Source organism: Heteronotia binoei, chromosome 5, assembly GCF_032191835.1.
Source record: "Heteronotia binoei isolate CCM8104 ecotype False Entrance Well chromosome 5, APGP_CSIRO_Hbin_v1, whole genome shotgun sequence".
NCBI classification, from domain to species: domain Eukaryota; kingdom Metazoa; phylum Chordata; class Lepidosauria; order Squamata; family Gekkonidae; genus Heteronotia; species Heteronotia binoei.
The window spans coordinates 138,669,080-138,688,333 of record NC_083227.1 but is presented as its reverse complement, the minus strand read 5'-3'; the positions used below and the strand labels follow the sequence as shown (position 1 = coordinate 138,688,333).

Sequence of the window (19,254 nt, the reverse complement as noted above, 5' to 3'; positions counted from 1 at the left end):
TCCAGAAAGAATTCACAAAATGTTTATTATTAACAGAGAGTATCCACCTTCTCACTACAGCTCCAGCTTCTGTAACAATATTATGCAACAGCAGTTGCAGCTATAACTTGTGGTCCTAGAACAAACCTATTCATGTCAAAAAGATACAACTTTGTAGAATTGCACATAGAAGCTATATAAATTAATAAACCCGCATCGTTTTCCAATACATTCCTCAATTCCAATATACAACAGAATAAATTATTAGCCAGTTTTAAAAGATACATGAACTAGAATACTTGAATAAACTCAAACACAACTTTTTGACTTGTTTAGTTAATAGACTGGGCCATACATCTGGTAACTGTTTTGGACGATTCCTAGTCCAACATTCTAATTTCTTATCAGATCTTCTAGTATATCTGCTCATTTATATGAGTTTACCTCTTCATAGTTATTCCCAGAGAACTCCCAAATTGATCTAAATATTCCTTGAGTTTAAAAACTAGTTTGGGAATGGCAAACTGCATGCATTTCCTTTTATTTCTTTATTTATATTCCGCCCTATTCCAGAAAGGGCTCAGGGCAGATAACATCATTATCTCTCTCTCTCTCGGCTTGGCTTCGCGAATGAAGATTTAAGAAGGGTGCAATAGTCCACGTCTGCTGCAGGCTCGCTGGTGGCTGACAAGACCAATGCGGGACAGGCAGGTCCGGCCACAGTGGCTGCAGGGAAAAGTCTGATTTAGGGTTGGTGCTGTAGCAGTGCGATTCTTCCTCAATCTCCTTTTGTCCTCAAGACCAGCTATGCGTGCGTTCTCAAAGGAAGAGACAGCCTGGTGGATGGTGTGCCTCCATGCTTTGCGATCTGAGGCTAGGTCAGACCACTGGTGATGGTTGATGCGACAGGTGCCAAGGGATTTCTTCAAGGAGTCCTTGTACCTCTTCTTTGGTGCCCCTCTATTTCGATGGGCAGTGGAGAGTTCACCATACAGGGCAATCTTGGGAAGGTGGTGGTTTTCCATCCTAGAAATATGCCCTGCCCAGCGCAGCTGCGTCTTCAGCAGCAGTGCCTCGATGCTGGTAACCTCCGCCCGCTTGAGGACTTCAGTGTTGGTCACAAAGTCACTCCAGTGGATGTTGAGGATGGTGCGAAGGCAGCGCTGATGAAAGCGCTCGAGGAGTCGCAGGTGATGACGGTATAAAACCCATGATTCGGAGCCGTAGATGAGGGTTGTCATCACAACCGCTTTGTAAACATTGATCTTTGTGCCTTTTTTCAGATGCTTGTTGCTCCACACTCTTTTGTGCAGTCGGCCAAATGCACGGTTTGCCTTTGCCAGCCTGTTGTCAATCTCCTTGTCAATCTTGGCATCTGAGGAGATGATGCACCCCAGGTAGCTAAACTGCTGGACTGTCTTCAGAACTGATTCACCCACAGTGATGCAGGGAGGGTGATAATCTTCCTGGGGTGTAGGCTGGTGGAGAACTTCTGTCTTCTTCAGACTAACTTCTAGGCCGAATAGCTTGGCAGCCTCTGCAAAGCAGGACGTCATATCCTGAAGAGCTGATACCGAGTGGGAGACGAGTGCAGCATCATCAGCAAACAGTAGCTCTCGGATGAGTTTTTCCATTGTCTTGGAGTGGGCCTTTAGTCGCCTCAGGTTGAACAGGCTGCCATCGGTGCGATAGCGGATGTAGACACCATCGTCATCATCTAGATCTACTGCGGCTCTTTGAAGCATCATGCTAAAGAAGATCGTAAAGAGAGTTGGCGCAAGAACACAGCCTTGCTTTACACCTATGCCTATTGGGAAGGGCTCCTAGAGGTCGTTGCAGTGTCTGACTTGGCCTCACTGGTCTTCGTGTAGCTGGATGATCATGCTGAGGAACCTTGGGGGACATCCTAAACGTTCCAAGATTTGCCACAGGCCTTTCCTGCTAACGGTATCGAAAGCTTTGGTAAGGTCGACAAAAGTCACATACAGAGCCTTGTTCTGTTCCCTGCATTTCTCTTGGAGCTGCCTGAGAACAAATACCATGTCGGTGGTGCTCCTGTTAGCTCTGAAGCCGCACTGGCTCTCTGGGAGGAGTTCTTCTGCAATGGTGGGCAACAGTCTGTTCAGGAGTATTCTGGCAAGGATTTTGCCTGCGATGGAGAGCAGGGTTATCCCCTGGTAGTTGGAGCAGTCTGACTTTTCCCCTTTGTTCTTGTATAGGGTGATGATGATTGCATCGCGAAAGTCCTGTGGTAATTTGCCTTGTTCCCAGCAGGTGACAAGTACCTTGTGAAGTGAGCTATGTATTACTGTGCCCCCATGCTTCCAGATCTCTGGTGGAATTCCATCAACTCCTGCTGCCTTGCCACTTTTCAGTTGCTTGATGGCTTTAACAGTCTCTTCTAGGGTGGGGATCTCATCCAACTCTGTTTTCACTGGTTGAAGTGGGGTGAGGTGGATTGCTGAATCTTGAACTACGCGGTTGGCACTGAAGAGAACCTGAAAATACTCTGACCACCGGTTCAGTATGGATGCCTTGTCTGTGAGGAGCACTTGGCCGTCTGCACTACACAAGGGACTTTGAGCCTGATATGATGGACCATATACTGCCTTCAGGGCTTCGTAGAACCCTCTTAAATCACCAGTGTCTGCACACACCTGGGTTCTCTCTGCAAGCTTGGTCCACCAATCGTTCTGAATATCTCGAAGCTTGCGCTGGAGGTTGCTACATGCAGCGCGAAAGGTTGCTTTTTTCCCAGGACAGGAGGGCTGAGCAAGATGTGCTTGGTAGGCAGATCTCTTTTTCGCCAGTAAATCTTGGATCTCTTGATTGTTCTCATCAAACCAGTCCTTGTTCTTCCTTGTGGAGAACCCGAGGACTTCTTCAGAGATCTGCAGGACGGTAGTTTTTAGGTGTTCCCAGAGTGCTTCTGGAGAAGGGTCTGTGGGGCAACTGGGGTCCTCAATTCTTGACTGGAGTTTTGCCTGGAAGGCAGCTTTAACTTCAGCTGACTGGAGACTGCCAACCTGAAACTTCCTCCGAGGGATACCTCCTCTCCTGGGTGTGGGTTTAAAGTGAAGACGGAGATTGCAGCGTACAAGACGATGATCCGTATGACATTCTGCACTGGGCATTACTCGGGTGTGTAAGACATCTCGAAGGTCTCTCTGGCGCACCAGAATGTAGTTGATAAGGTGCCAGTGCTTGGACCGTGGGTGCATCCAGGTTGTCTTCAGACTGTTCTTCTGCTGGAAGATAGTGTTGGTGATGGTGAGCTGGTGCTCCATGCAGAATTCTAGCAGGAGGCACCCGTTGTCATTGCAGTTGCCAATGCCGTGTTTGCCAAGTACTCCTTTCCAGGCTTCCGAGTCTTTACTTACTCTGGCATTGAAGTCGCCAAGGATGATCACCTTGTCCTCTGTAGGCGTCTTCCGTACGAGGTTGTGTAGATGAGCATAGAACTTGTTCTTTTCTGCAGGATCTGCTTGAAGGGTTGGGGCATACACACTGAAGAGTGTTGCATGCTGCTTGTTTTGAAGTGGGAGGCGCATGGACATGATGCGATCTGAGTGACCTGTTGGCAGGTTTTCGAGTTTGGAGGCAATGGAGTTCCTGACCATGAAGCCAACGCCAGAAAGGCGGCTCTCAGCCTTTGACTTACCTGACCAGTAGAGGGTATAGCCAGCACCGTGTTCTTGAAGACTACCTTCCTCAGGGAAACGGACCTCACTGAGAGCTGCTATGTCGATATTCAACCTGAGAAGTTCGTGGGCAACTAGAGCAGAGCGTCGTTCAGGGTGACCACTGTCTACTGTGTCAAGCATGGTTCTGATGTTCCAACACGCAAGCTTTAGTCTTTGCACACTTTGTGAGGCAGGTGCATGCCTTTTCTTTGTTATTTTTTGACCGCAAGTAAGGATGCCCGTTGACCGCGGCTAGCCAACTGGGGGGGAGGAGACGAGCTTTGTTTAGACCACCTTTTCTAGGCCCCTCTCCGTGTGGAGCAAGCAGTGCTGTCCCTAGATAAGGCTGCTTGGTCGTTCAGGGTGCTGCCGAAAAATGCTTTCGTCTCCGGGTTAGCATCAGGCGACCAATACCCTGAACCGCCTACATGCAGGATCGGGACTGTGGCTTCCAGTGGCACCTTCCACCTGCCGTTTCGCCCCTTGCCCATCACTGCAGGACTTGATGCGTTGTGGGTTGTGTATGTGGATATGCCCTTCAGGCCTGCGCAGAGGAATTTTTTAGGTGAAGCGCAGTGTGCGCAGTACTGGCTCCACCCTTTCACCTGGGGGTCATCTGCCATGGCCCAGTAAGCCGGGACGCCGGCAGCGAGTCCTCCAGGTGGTAGGTGTTACATTAACGAGCTCTATCTGCCCGGGTTTGATGTTAGAGTTTTCCTTCTCTTAGGCTGGCGAGGTTGGTGGGCCCAGCCTGCCCATCCGGTTATACCGCCGGACAATTCGGTCGCACCATGACGTGGCAAACTCTGTGGAAAACGGGGGGGGACCAGCGAGAAGGTGTTGCTACGGATGCAGTAATGCAAGAGAGGCCATTGCAGTGACCATCTGCCAGGCATAGCCAGACAGTGACCACGCGGCGTTCACTACACCAGGAGAGGAGAGGCTATGTATTGCGCATACACTTTCCCTGGGGGGGGGTAGGATACCCAGAGGGAGCCCCCCCGCCCCCCCCACATCATTATAAAAACAGTATAAATAACAATTAAAACATATCATATCAAATAAAACAATACATTTTGATCATAAACCGTTACAGGTGGTGGCTCAATTGGACACGTTATATAGATTAAGAATCGGGCACAAAAAAGGTAATTTAATATTACAGCAGAGATGGTACCGCAGCATAGGGCCGACCGATGGAAGGAATGCCCGATAGAGTAGGACGTCCGCTGTCTCAACTAAAGGCCTGGTGGAATAGTTTTGTTTTACAGGCCCTACAAAAAGTTAATACTTCACTGAGGGCCCGGATCTCCAAGGGAAGCTGATTCCACCAGACTGGGGCCAAGGCTGAAAAGGCCCTGGCCCTAGTTGAGGCAAGATGGATGTCCTTCGGACCAGGGACGGTCAGCAGATGATGTGTGCCAGATCATAGTGATCTCTGGGCATATATGAGGAGATGCGGTCCTGTAGGTATGTCGGTCCCAGGCCATGTAAGGCTTTAAAAGTCAGTACTAAAACCTTGAAACAGATCCGGTACTCAACTGGTAACCAGTGCAGTTGATGCAGCGCTGGCTGGGTGTGTGCCTGGCTAGGCACTGTTATCAACAACTGTGCTGCTGCATTTTGCACCAGCTGAAGTTTCCAGATCAGTCTCAAGGGTAAGCCTATGTAGCACGAGTTACAGTAATCCAACCTGGAAGTGACCTTTGCATGGATCACTGTAGCTAAGTCCTGGGGGGGATAGGTAGGGCGCTAGTTGTCTGGCTTGCCGAAGATGATAAAAGGCAGATCGAGCAACCACTGTGACCTGTGCCTCCATTGAAAGTGAAGCATCCAGTGTCACTCCCAGACTCTTCACCTTCTGAGCTAGCACAAGAGATGCATCGTCTAGGGTTGGGAGTTGGGGAACCTAACCCCCTCCCCCGGCTGTCATGAACCCTGATGAAGGGGAGCTGGAAAGGTTAACAGACCTGGAGGAGTTGCCTCAGCTGAACGGCTGTTGACAATCAATCTCCTCTAAGCTCTCCCTCCCATCTCAGGAGTTCGGAGCGGAGACATGAGGCACACTGATGCTTCAGATCTCTCAGCCCTGAATTCTAGCAGAGTCATGGCCACCCAGGGAGTAGGCTGATTAAGGCTCCCCTATAACTCACACCTAGGACCTGGAAACCTCGTTGAAGCAACAAGTTGATTCTCTGGCTTGCATCCATGTTGCTTCCTGATTCCAGATCCTGACCTGTTTGAATTCCTTGGCACCCTGACCCTTTGGCTTTTGGACACTGACTTTGGATTCCAGTTTGTGATTTTGCTTTGGTGACTTGACTCCTGCTTGACCTCATGGACTTTGACCTTGGACTGGCTTTGGACTCCCGCCTGCCTGCGCCCTGTGAATGTGACACTGGCCCAGGTACAGGACCTCTGCCTTAGCTGGATTAAGCTTCAATCAACTTTGCCTCAACCATCCCACCACAGCTTCTAAAGCCAAGGTCAGATGACCCAGGGTGGCCGTCCATCAACAGAGAGAGCTGGGTGTCATCTGCATATTGATGACAACCCAGCCCAAAACCTCGGGCAATCTTGGCAAGGGGGCGCATATAGATGTTAAACATCATTGGCAAGAGAATAGCTCCCTGAGGTACGCTGCATTCCAGCGATCACCACATGGAATCTGCTCGCTGAGTGCCATCCTTTGTCCCTGACCATGGAGAAAGGAGGAGAACCACTTTAAGGCAACGCCCTGAACTCCAGCTTAAAAAGCAATTCTGGAGGCTGGATCATATATATTGATTTGAATCTCCCTGCTACATCTTTGACCGTAAGTCCCTGGCAGATTCTAAGCAGCCTATGGATTTCTTCTGTGGAAGCTATGACAAGAAATATAACAGTCTTTGAAAATACATCAAAATAATTGGAACTTGTAAGTAAAAGTATGGGGTACAGTCTACTAAATACTGATTCTGTTTAACTTTCATTTCAGTTGAGCTTTCACATAAGCACTGATTGAATTTCTGTGGTGGCTGTCATTGATGTGAAGCCTAAGCTTTTGGGAAAGTCTGAAAGTAAGAATATCTGAGTGTGGAGTTTTCAGTCTTTTTAATTCTTGAGGAAATAGTAAAAGCTCTTGAAGTAAATATTCTGTAAGGGAAATGAAAATTCTATTCTGTCTTTGATATTAAAAGGCATCAAATCTTTTGGCAACTTAATCTTGATAAATGATTTTTTTAAAGGATGGCGAATACACATATTTTTCAAGCACAGCAAAAACAACTTTAACTTTGAAGGGTGAGGGAAAGGTAAGAAGTGAAATTTCCAAGCCTGACAAATACATACTGTTTGGTGTGTGCATATGCATGAAATAATTGTTTTATCCACATGTATACATGTGAGTGCTTCTTAAAGGCAGACAAAAGGTTAAAATGTAAGTGAGGCAAATCACAATCATGCATTGATGCAATAGATGTGATCTTTATTGACTTGGAAAGGGCTCTATGAAGCTTGGAATGTATTGATAAAATAGTGTAATAGTTTTTTTGAAGGGAACCAGGCAGTTTATGATGATCATTTGGCTTAACTGCTTTTAGTAAGAAATGTCTGAACTCTAATATTTTAGATAAGAAGAAAAGCATTTTAGCTATTTCTAAGATGAAATTTTATTGTTAAAGGCCTTTGCCTTCTATAGCTGAGTGCTGCAGAGATAAGAACCAGCTGTTCAGGTGGCATTTTCTGGAAGGCTGGTGTTAGGAACGATAGAGGCAGAGGCAAACTTGTTGATTGTAGCTTCTGTAAGGTTGCTACAGAGTAGACTGGGGAGGGGAAAATATTTCTCATAGAATGACAGGCAGTAGCAAACCAGATGAGATGACAAATGATCAGTGATTAGGAAGCATTTGAGATCTCTCTGAGAGAGCAATGAGGATCAAATTCTATGTCAAAGCATCTGCTGTCTTCCCAATACAGATAAGCAAACCTTCCCTCTACAGCTGCTATTAACCTCAGTAAAGAGAAAGCATTCAGTTCTGAGTAAATATGAAAAGCACTGCCAACAACTTGGCTCAATATAAGCTTAAAAATTCAAGGAAATAAGCAGGTAATAAAAGTTGGGGACTGAGAACCTTTGATAAAAGGGACTGTTATTAGTCATTATATTGCAGTGGTAACTAGAGCACTAAAATCTCTGGAAATTTATTTCTGGGGAAAATCGGAAATTTTGGAAAAAAATTGGAATATACGCCCTCAAACGTGAACCAATTTTACTGCATTAACAACATCAGATCCATAATTTATAGCATAGCATATACAATTGCAATATTTGACATATATGTATGGAATTGTAAAATGCCTTAGTTGTGTACAAGCAAGATTGCAAATATTCCCAGTACTTGAGGAAAATGCAGTCTCATGCACCCTATGCTATTTTAGCACATGTACCTTAGGTTTTTTTTCTGTCTGGCAAGAGAGCTAAATTCTCAGTGGAACTTCCAGTTTTCCTCTAGGACTTTGGTGCAGTTTCTGTCCCCCCCACCTTCTGATTTTTTTTCTCCCTCCAGCAAGGTACAGAATAAGCTCCTTTTTATTTAGTTTGTGGGTAAATGTGTCACAGATAGGGTTGCCAATCCCCAGGTGGGGTCAGGGGATCCCCCAGTTTGGAGGCCCACCCCCGCTTCAGGGTCATCAGAAAGTGTGTATGGGGGGGAATGTCTGCTGGGCACTCCATGATTCCCTATGGAGACTGATTCCCATAGGTTATAATGGAGAATTTATATTCTGGTATCTGGGGCTCTGGTGGACCCCTGGTTTTTGAGGTTTGAGGCACCCTGCAAGTTTCAAAAGGATTGGACCTGGTGGTCCAATTCTATGAGCCCCAAAAGAAGGTGCCCCTATCCTTCATTATTTCCAAATGGAGGGAAGGCATTTAAAAGGTATAAAAGGTAAAGGTAGTCCCCTGTGCAAGCACCAGTCGTTTCCGACTCTGGAGTGATGTTGCTTTCACAAAGTTTTCATGGCAGACTTTTTACGGGGTGGTTTGCCATTGCCTTCCCCAGTCATCTACACTTTCCCCGCAGCAAGCTGGGTACTCATTTTACCGACCTCAGAAGGATGGGAGGCTGAGTCAACCTGGAGCTGGCTACCTGAACCCAGCTTCCACTGGGATCGAACTCAGGTCGTGAGCAGAGCTTAGGACTGCAGTACTGCAGCTTTACCACTCTGTGCCACAGGGCTACCAGGTATGCAGTCCCTTTAAATGTGATTGCCAGAACACCCTTTGGAGTTCAATTATGCTTGTTACAACCTTGCTCCTAGCTCCACCCCCGAAGTCTCCAGATATTTCTTGAATTAGACCTGGCAACCCTAGTCACAGTGGTCAAAAGTTCAATCATGTCAGGTCAAAAGGATAACAGAAGGCATGTAGCTGTTGAGAAGCAAGAAAAGACCCTCAGGTTCTTCTCATGAAGATTAGACATCCTTCTAGGTGCAGAAATGCACCTTGAAGAACTGTATATGTCTACAGTATGCCCATCTTGTCTTTAAAAGTATTTCATTTATTCTAAAAGTAAATTTATTTCATAGGGATGTTTTTCAGTACTCCCCAAATTTCTTTTCTGTTGGAAAAAAAGGGGGGGGTGTTATTCTGGGCCTTCACATATCTAATGGTAACACAGTTGCAGCTTGAGTTGGATGTGGGTAAGGGTTTACCCATCTTCCCCTTTCATATTTCTCTCAGTTGGACTGCAGGTTAGCAAGATGTCTGAAGAAAATGGCTGGTGAAATGGCGGAGGGGAATTTACAAATGAAATCAGTTGATGTGGGAAAGCTTAAGTACCCTTCCCCTCCCATCCTGTATTCATTTACTAACTGGCAACCTCAGGGTTGGGAAACATACATTTTGTCCATGCAGTTAGTTGCCTGCCCTCCAGAACTATTCTAGTTCTGTTCTTCCTCCAAAACACAACTGCAGTGAAATGCAGGGAACTGATACCTCTATCAAAAAGAGAGAAATTTAGTCTTGTGCATGAATACATGAAAGCTGCTACACTTAAGGATGTTTCTGTGATATATTATTAAAATGAGAATTTGACAGTTCTAATCATGATGCTCTTGCCTCCTACTGATTATAATTCTTCTTAGTATTCAAACTAATCATCACTTTGAAAGGTTTTGGGCATTCTTAGAACAGTTTCACGAAGCTTCTGTTCTCTTGAATCACATCTGTGTATCTGGTAATCAATACATTTTAGGATTTTCAGATACATAGATCACTTTTTTCCTTATTACTGCATCAAAATAAGTCATGTTTTTAATCTATTTATGGAATTATAAAATGCTTGTGAAAGTTTTGTACAAGCAATACTGTAAATATTCCCAGTACCTGAGAGAAAATGCAGTCTGATGCACCCTATGCTATCTTAGCACATGCAACTTAGTTTTTTCTGTCTGGCAAGAAAGGCCCATTTGCGAATTCTACTTTGAGCAGGAACTGCTCCATGCTCTGCCTCCTGGGTCTAAGCATGATGGGATGTTGCAGCGTTCTGGCCCCGGTTAAGCCTGGATAGATGAATCCCAGGTGCTGCTTCCAGAGCAGTTGGAGGTGCTTAGCCTCTCAGCCTGTTTAAGATCTCTGTCTTCATAGGGTTCAATTTTAATCGACTCTGTCTGAGTCACTTGGGTCCCAGTTCCAGTTCCAGCTCCTTGCCTCCAGTTCCTTGCTTCCAGCTCCTGTTGGTGCTCAAGCCTCGCTATTCAAGCCTGAAGTCACTACCACTTGAGGATATCTGACTGGCCTTGCTTGCAGAATACAGAAGAACTCTAGATAAAACTGAAATTTCTACAGACTATTAATAGACTTCCTGGCACACAGGATACTGCAATATGTATAACAGTCATAAAATTGTTCTTGCGATATATCCTACAGTTTTGATGTTATAAATTTAAAGAATTAATTGCATATTTTAAAGTAATTAAATCTTGAAAATCCAAGACAGGTACATACTAATCAAAATATTTAAAACCATATAGTCAGGTTTGGTTCTCATGTTCTTTCCTGCATTTTTCATTCTTTGACAATATGATGAGATATTAGTACTTTCCCCCTTCCATCATATGTGATGAATTATGGGACCTATGTAAATCCAAGAGCAAGATGTCGGTCCTAGTCTATTGGGAGCCATTTTGGTCAATCAATGCTAACAATATGAGGAAAACAGTAACCAATTTTTTGGGATGGGTTTAAGAATGGATTTTCCCCCTCTTTCCATGTGTTTTGGCATTTTTGCTCTGTATGACCTTGTCATTCATGTGTGTGTCTATAATAATAGCCCTTGAGACCAGCTATCCAGGGGTGACCAAACTTGCTTAATGTAAGAGCCACATAGAATAAACATCAGATGTTTGAGAACTGCAAGGAAAGAAGGAAGAAGGAAAGCAAATAGATGGGGGCCTCAAGGAGGGAGGGAGGGGTAGAAAGAAAACAACTTTAAATGCGTTCTCCAAACGGCTGGTGGGCTTGGCTTGGAGAAGCTTGCTGATGGGGTAGTGAGGGCTTCGAGAGCCACACAGTATGTGTAAAAGAGCCACAGTGTGGCCGCCTTTGAGCAGGGCCGGATCTGGGGGGGGGGGCAGAGGAGGGTGCTTGCCCCAGGCGCAGTGGGAGGGGGGGCACCAAATTAGGTATGGAGTCCATTCTATTCTATGGGCCCATAAGGTAGAATGGGCCCGTAAGAGGGTGCCATTTTTTAATTGCCCCCCCCCCCTCAAAAATGTGTAGATCCTGTCCTGCCTCTGAGCTATAATGATGTCTGAAACATATTTCCAGAATGCTGGAGGAGTAGTTTATACAGTCCCTTAAATCGTCATGTGAGATGTGATCAACTGTGTTCCGTCACATTCATTTAACATTCTGCTGTATTTTTTATTATCTGTTAACGTCTGCTTTAATGTAAGCTAATGTTTTCTGGTTTTTTTCTCCTCAGTTTTGGCAAGCAATCTGGAGGAAAACGAGGTTGCGAGTGTATTGTACTGGAGCCTTCTGAAATGATTGTGGTAAGGATAGGCTTTTAGAAAGTCAGTTCTCTCACATTGTAAATGAGAACCTGTTGTCAATTGCTATGGTTAGACCTTGTCATGTTAACTCTATATATTGCTTTGCAGAAGCATACCACACACCTGTGCTGTTCCCTGATTTGTATTGTAAGAACATAAGAGAAGCCATGTTGGATCAGGCCAATGGCCTATCCAGACCAACACACACATACATACACAAACACAAACATATGTGAATTCCACATGTTAATCACACTTTGGGTGAAGAAGTACTTCCTTTTATCCGTTTTAACCTGACTGCTCAGCAATTTCATTGAATGCCCATGAGTTCTTGTATTGTGAGAAAGGGAGAAAAGTACTTCTTTCTCTACTTTCTCCATCCCATGCATAATCTTGTAAACCTCTATCATGTCACCCCGCAGTCGACATTTCTCCAAGCTAAAGAGCCCCAAGCGTTTTAACCTTTCTACATAGGGAAAGTGTTCCAAACCTTTAATCATTCTAGTTGCCCTTTTCTGTACTTTTTCCAATGCTATAATATCCTTTTTGAGGTGCGGTGACCAGAATTATACACAGTATTCGAAATGAGATTGCACCATCGATTTGTACAGGGGCATTATAATACTGGCTGATTTGTTTTCAATTCACTTCCTAATAATTCCCAGCATGGCGTTGGCCTTTTTTATTGCAATCGCACACTGTCTTGACATTTTCAGTGAGTTATCTACCACGACCCCAAGATCTCTCTCTTGGTCAGTCTCTGCCAGTTCACACCCCATCAACTTGTATTTGTAGCTGGGATTCTTGGACCAAATGTGCATTATTTTGCACTTGTCCACATTGAACCTCATCTGCCACGTTGACGCCCACTCACCCAGTCTCAACAGATCCCTTTGGAGTGCCTCACAATCCTCTCTGGTTCTCACCACCCTGAACAACTTAGTGTCATCTGCAAACCTGGCCACTTCACTGCTTACTCCCAACTCCAGATCATTAATGAACAAGTTAAAGAGCTTGGGACCCAGTACTGAGCCCTGTGGCACCCCACTGCTTACCGGTCTTTTAGAAGACTTTCTGATTCCAGTGAATATACAGATGTTTAGATTGGATACTTTCAGCTATTCTGCTAATATAAGGGAGAGCAGGGTGATCTTGCACATCTCTCCTTAGCAACATTGCTAGCATGCCTACGTAACCTTTTACCTTAGCATGACATTTGTTGATTTGAGTTTCACAAAACCTAGCATAGCCATTTTAGCAGTCAAAAGTGGTCCCTTCTCCCTCATATATCACCTGGTGCGTGCATGCATCAGTTTGTAGGGTCCAACCCTTTGTAACAGGCTTCAGTGTTCTTTTTGCCTTTTCATATTTTTTGTTCTGTTCTCTGAACTGCCATTTCCAATTAAAAAGTATCTTTCTACAAAGACTTAAAATTCCTTTGATAAATATCAGAATTTCTAGTTGTACTTTATTCTGGCAGGTGTTCAAGGGAGAATATTCCAGAATTTTAATACACTAATAATTAAGTTTGTTAAGGGTCAGTGATAATGACTGTTTTTATACTCACAATGTTCTCTAATTTTACTGTATCTTTTGTGATGTTTATCATTTTCCGCACTCTGCCAGTACACTATACAAGCCAAACTTGTAAGATGCTCTGAAATAATTAAGAATCTTTACCCCTTGCATTACCACGAACCCCGCATTCATATTTCACGTGAACGGAAGAAATTGGTATCGTTTCTCCTGTTTTACATAATAGGAACAGACAGCTGTTCAGGTCCTCAAAGCCTTGCCTTGAAAAAGTCTTAAAAAACAGCAACTGTGAAGAAAAGTAAATTGTGAAGATACAAGATGACCTTTCCCCAAATATTTTTCATAGAATTCTACAACTGATTTGATGAGGGTTGGGGTTGGAAGTTTAAATGCGAATGGTAAAAAAAAAGATTATACTATAAGTACAGTTTGCAAATAAAATACCTTCTTTTCCACTTCAGTTTTAGTAAGAGGTGGGGAGGCTTTACGAAAAATCTAACTTGTTGAATGTTTAATTAAAAAAATTAGAATCTAAAATATGGCTTAAGCAATTCATTCAAGTGTGTGTTAACTGCTTACTGTCCAGGGCTGCTGCTTTGATGTGTTCCTGTGGCCTATTAATGTTCTATCCTCTCTGGTGACTTGTCAGCCGGTTCAAGATAGGTCACGTAAGATATTTTTGAAAGAATCAACTAGCTTTTTTTTTGCTGTGCACACCCATTTAAAAGAAATGAGTGTGCACAACATCTGATTGTTTTGATGCACAACCGATATTCAGGACAAGAGGCTACTTGCAGGTTGAATACCCCTGCTGCAAGCTGAAACCATCCATATAAAGCCTCTGTGGAAAAGTGGTCTTGCCCAGGAAAGCAGGTGGAGTGGAGTGAAACCATTGGCAATAGAACCCCCCTCCCCCCCAGAGCAGAGGTATCACGTCTGGCCCTGACAGAGGTTTGCAATGACTTCTGAGCTAGTTGGTTTTGGTAAACTAATAGAAATCAAACATTATAATCAACTAATAGAACTAATAGAAATCAAACATTAAAATAAAAGCTTATGATTTAGTTATGAAGGTGATGTAGTTCAGTCAAGGAAAACATTTCCCAGAATGATGATGATGATGGATTTATATACTGCCCTCCACTCTGAAACTCAGAGTCTCAGAGCGACTTACAATCTCCTTTATCTTCCTTCTCCACAACAGTCACCCTGTGAGGTGGGTGGGGCTGAGAGAGCTCTCACAGAAGCTGTCCTTTCAAAGACAACTCTACGAGTTGACCCAAGGCCATTCCAGCAGCTGCAAGTGGAGGAGTGGGGAATCAAACCTGATTCTCCCAGATAAGAGTCTGCGCACTTAACCACTACACCACACTGGCTCAGCAAGTTGGATTTGAAAGCAAAAAAATGAAACAGCCACACTGGCATGAGCAGAATAACAACCCCCTGCGGATTTTTAAAAATGAAAGATAAAGCAAGGCATTAAACATGAGCCTCTGTCACTTAGATCCCTGAACACCAGAGAGTCACAAGGAAGTTGGTTTGTTTTCTGTGATTAAAAGAAGTCAAAGCCTACCAAAATATCAAATTAATATTTGAAATAAAATTATAGAAAACATAGAGGAATGTCCTTGAAACCAATAGGGCACAAGCAAGTGTGTTCTGTGAATAAGCAAACCCCAGCAGTAACAAATAAGTTTTGGGGAAATAAGCAAAAAGCCCAAACCCAACAGAAATGGCTTTGCCTTGGGGCTAAGGTCCCTTAAACTGCAGAGGAGCAATTGCCAACACCTACCCAGCTGGAAGAGGTGTTTAAACTTGTCCCACAATGTCCCTAAACTCTAGCATGCAGCAACAGCCAAATCAACAATCACACAATGTAATTAACTCATTCAGAAGCTGCTGACTCTGCGTGAAAGCAGCTGATTCTGGGTGTGTGGCAATAAATGCCATCTGCTTCCATGAAGAAGAATAGAAGCACCATGATGGGCTCTCAGAGCTGCCACTCAAGCTACGGACAACTGCTGTGGATGTTTCTAGGGCTCCCAGAAGTGCACCTGCAACGCTGTCTAGAAATTGATTGCATTGAACATACGAAGCTGCCTTATACTGAATCAGACCCTCGGTCCATCAAAGTCAGTATTGTCTTCTCAGACTGGCAGTGGCTCTCCAGGGTCTCAAGCTGAGGTTTTTCCACACCTATTTGCCTGGACCCTTTTTTGGAGATGCCGGGGATTGAATCTGGGACCTTCTGCCTCCCAAGCAGATGCTCTACCACTGAGCCACCGTCCCGTCCCTTGGTGCCAGCTATCTGGAAAAACAAACCAATAATGACCCAAACACCTAGACAAAGGTGGGGAACTGTTTTTCTGCCAAGGGCCATTTGGATATTTATAACATCATTCGTGGGTCATACAGAATGATTAACTTAAAAAACAGTGCTCTGCTGAGGGAGAACAATTCAGGCCAGCAAAATTAATGCAAATAATTGTTTTTCTATTTGAAGTCATGTGGGGAGAGCCTAATTCAGCACACATACACTCCCGGCCTGCTGTCCCAGGCAAATGCCTAGGTCCAAGCATATTAGACCACAACCTCTAATATTAGCATATTAGGCCACACCATCTAGGATAATCACATGCAAATTGAACTGGTGATAGCTGGCTTTCACTCTCCACCCCTGGCAGCCCTCCCTCCCTCCCTTCAGCTGCTCCCAGCAGACCTTTAAAGGCACCCACATACCCCAGCAGCAGTCCTTCACAATGCCGATGAGAGGGAGGGGAGAGGCTCGGCCCAGCAATCCTGGAGGGCCAGATCAAGTGATCTCATGGGCTGTAAATGGCCCTCGGGCCTGACATTCCCCACTCCTGACTTAGGAGAACAGCTGGTTCATTTTCTAGTTTGTGTACAATGCAATGAAACGAACCAGCTTTGAACAAACCATGAATAGACCCATTTTGAGCATGAGTCGCGACTCGCGATGTGTTTCATGCCCATGTCTAATAACGACTAGTGGGAATTGAGAATTAAAAAAATTAAAATTGTTCAAGATCTTGTATTCTTTGGTTCAATAATAAACCAAAAGGGAGACTGCAACCAAGAAATCAGAAGGAGATTGAAACTGGAAAGGGCAGCCATAATGGAACTTAGAAAGATTCTTAAGTTTAGGAATGTGTTGCAGGAGACCAAGACTAAGGTAATTCATCCTGTAGTATTTCCCATTACTATGTATGGGTGTGAAAGCTGGCTAATGAAGAAAGCTGACAGGAAGAAAGTTGGTTCATTTGAAATGTGATGTTGGATGTGAGTTTTATGGATATTGTGGATTGCGAAAAAGACAAATAAGTGGGTTTTAGATCTAATGAAGCTTGACTTCTCCCTAGAACCTAAAATAACTAAACTGAGGCTATCTTACTTTGCTCACATTATGAGAAGTCAAGAATAACCGGAAAAGACACTAAAGCTAGGAACTGTTGGAGTCAGCATAAAAAGAAGACCTAACGTGAGATGGAGTGACTCAGTCAAGAAAGCTATGGCTCTCAGTTTGCAAAACCTGAGCAAAGCTGTTAACGCTAAGACGTTTTGGTGGTCATAAATTCATAGGGTTGCCAGGATGTCTGTCTCTGTCTCTCTCTCTCTCACACACACACGTCTGCTGAAGTAGAATGAAAGCACCATCACTCAGTGCAGTCCTATTCAGATTTACTTGAAATCCACCGATTTCAATTGGAGTAGACGAGAGTACTACTACAGAGGATTTCACTGAAAGCCTGATGTGCTCTTATAAGAGAGGGAACCACTGCTGTAGCTGTAGCTGCTACTCTATGAGTAAGCATAGAAAAGGTTCCTAAGCACAGTAATAGTACAGAATGTGAGACAAATGGACCACTGAAATATGTTTGTATTGGAGTTTTGCAACTGATTATATTTTCAGTTCCATAATAATGGCAATATCTGAAGGAAGCAGGTGGGCGTAGTTACTGTAATTCTCATGAACAGTTCATTGTGTTTGCTTTTCTGGTAACAAACATTCTTAACCTTTTACTTTTATAATGCACAGCCAGCCTGTCAATACTGGGCATTTTTAAAAACTAAGCTTCCTTCTGCTAGAAAGCAGTTTGGTCTACAGTTTTATGAAAACAGTAATGCATTTTTGTAAGTTAACCAAATATGTGTGCTTAATCTTAAACGTCCTTGATTCTCACGGAATTGGATGTTTTGTATAATTTAGTATAATTGGATGTTTTTCAAGTATTTGTGGCAAACACCAATAGTATTGGTTAAACATATAGTTGTTATATGTGGACCTAGAACATCTGGCATGCTGTTGGGAGTCTTCTCTCTCTAGCTATCTGTAAAGCAGTTAAGAAGCATAGACTGCCAGTCCTGACCTGAGTAGCCCAGGCAAGCCTGAGCTCATCAGATCCTGGAAGCTAATCAGGGTCAACCCTGGCAAAGATTTGGATGGGAGATCTCCAGAGAATACCAGAGTCAGGAGGCAGAGGCAGGCTATCAAGCCACTTCTCTGAATGTCCTCCATGCTCCAGCAGGAGTCACCAGAGATCACAATGGCTTTCAGGCACAGGTACACATACATGCACATACAGGCCAATGGACAAAAAAAGCAGAGGCTGCCAGACTAAGAGCACTTTCCTGGAAGTAAGCCACATTGAGTAAAATGAGATTTTTGAGTAGAATTGTTTAGAATTGCTCTTATTGTGGCTTACTTCAGAGGTGTATATTGAAGACCTATAGAATTCAAACTGTAAGGGGTATCAAACATGCAGCCTGGCCTCAGGCCTCCGAGCAACTGGCTGTCATCTGTTTCCTTCTCCCTCTCTGGCTTCTTTCTGCTTCACGGCTTGCTTTGCCAGGCTTGCTCAATTGCACAGGAGCTACAGAGCAAAACCTCTATTTTCTCCATTGGCTGAGGTTCCTCCTTTGGGGAGGGAGAGCTTGCTTAGCCAAGCTCTCTCAATCGCACAGCAGAGCTACTAAGCCAAGCCTTTCTCCATTCTATTGGTTGAGGCTCCTCCCCCTCGTGGTCCCCTGGAGAAGGAAGGAAAGAGCCAGAGCTTCCTTGGCCCAGTTCCCTGGATCCCATGGGAGAGATACAAAAAAAGCACTGTTAAGACCACTGAGTGCTAATGTTTTAAGCATGTTTTATTTTAAGGTTTTTTTTTTAAATCTTTAATTGTGTTTGTCTGTATCCTTTATAAAGTTTATATCTCTGCTACCTGACATTACATTCTATGACACACATGGCCTGGCCCCACAAAGTCCCATTCGTGTCAGATCTGGCCCTCGTAACAAATGAGTTTGACACCCCTGGTTTATATGTTAAAACTGTTAAAAATGAAATTGTAACAAAGAACAAATGATTATATTTGAATAATATATGTTAGCTAGCTGGAGTCTAGACAACAGTGTTATAAGATTCTCCGTGTTAGAACTTTTGTTTTAGGGGTCTTTTTTAGACAAGTACCAACATTCTTCATTGAACTGTAAGCATAGAAAAAGCTCCTAGAAATGGTAATAGTACAGAATTCAAGACAAGCGGGCCAATTAAATATGGTTCTGTTGGAGTTTTCTGCTGATTATATTTTCTGTTCCATACTAATGGCAGTATCTGAAGGAAACAGGCAGGTATAGTTATGGTAATTCTCACTAACAGTTCATTGTGTTTGCTTTTCTGGTAACAAACAATGTAGAAATTGATCCTAAAACTATCTGACAACACCAAGTGAAAATTTTGGATCCCTAAAATGGCTATGCTAGCTTTCTGTAGGCATGAGGAGACAGGAGAGAATTTCACTAATTGCCTGTCAGAGATCTTTCACCCTAAGCTATTCTAGTCCTGACCTGGCCAGCCCAGGCTAGCCTGATGTCTTCAGATTTCAGAAGCTAAGCAGAGTTGCCCTTCACTAATATTTGGATGGGGGGCTATCAAGTAATACTAGGGTAATGATGTGGAGGCCTTGAAAAACCCTGTTGGGTCACTAAGTCATCAGCTGTGACGTGA

General features: G+C 44.0%; 1 protein-coding gene across 6 annotated transcripts in view; it reads left to right on the top strand.

Annotated features, from left to right (window-relative positions):
- Positions 1-19,254, top strand: part of RAPGEF6 (Rap guanine nucleotide exchange factor 6) — a 230,347-nt gene that overhangs the window by 66,555 nt on the left and 144,538 nt on the right. For all 6 annotated transcript variants that reach the window (XM_060240482.1, XM_060240486.1, XM_060240489.1 and 3 more), the window contains one exon: positions 11,630-11,699. In XM_060240482.1, coding sequence (XP_060096465.1) covers positions 11,630-11,699 — 70 coding nt within the window. The remainder of the gene's footprint in view (positions 1-11,629; positions 11,700-19,254) is intronic.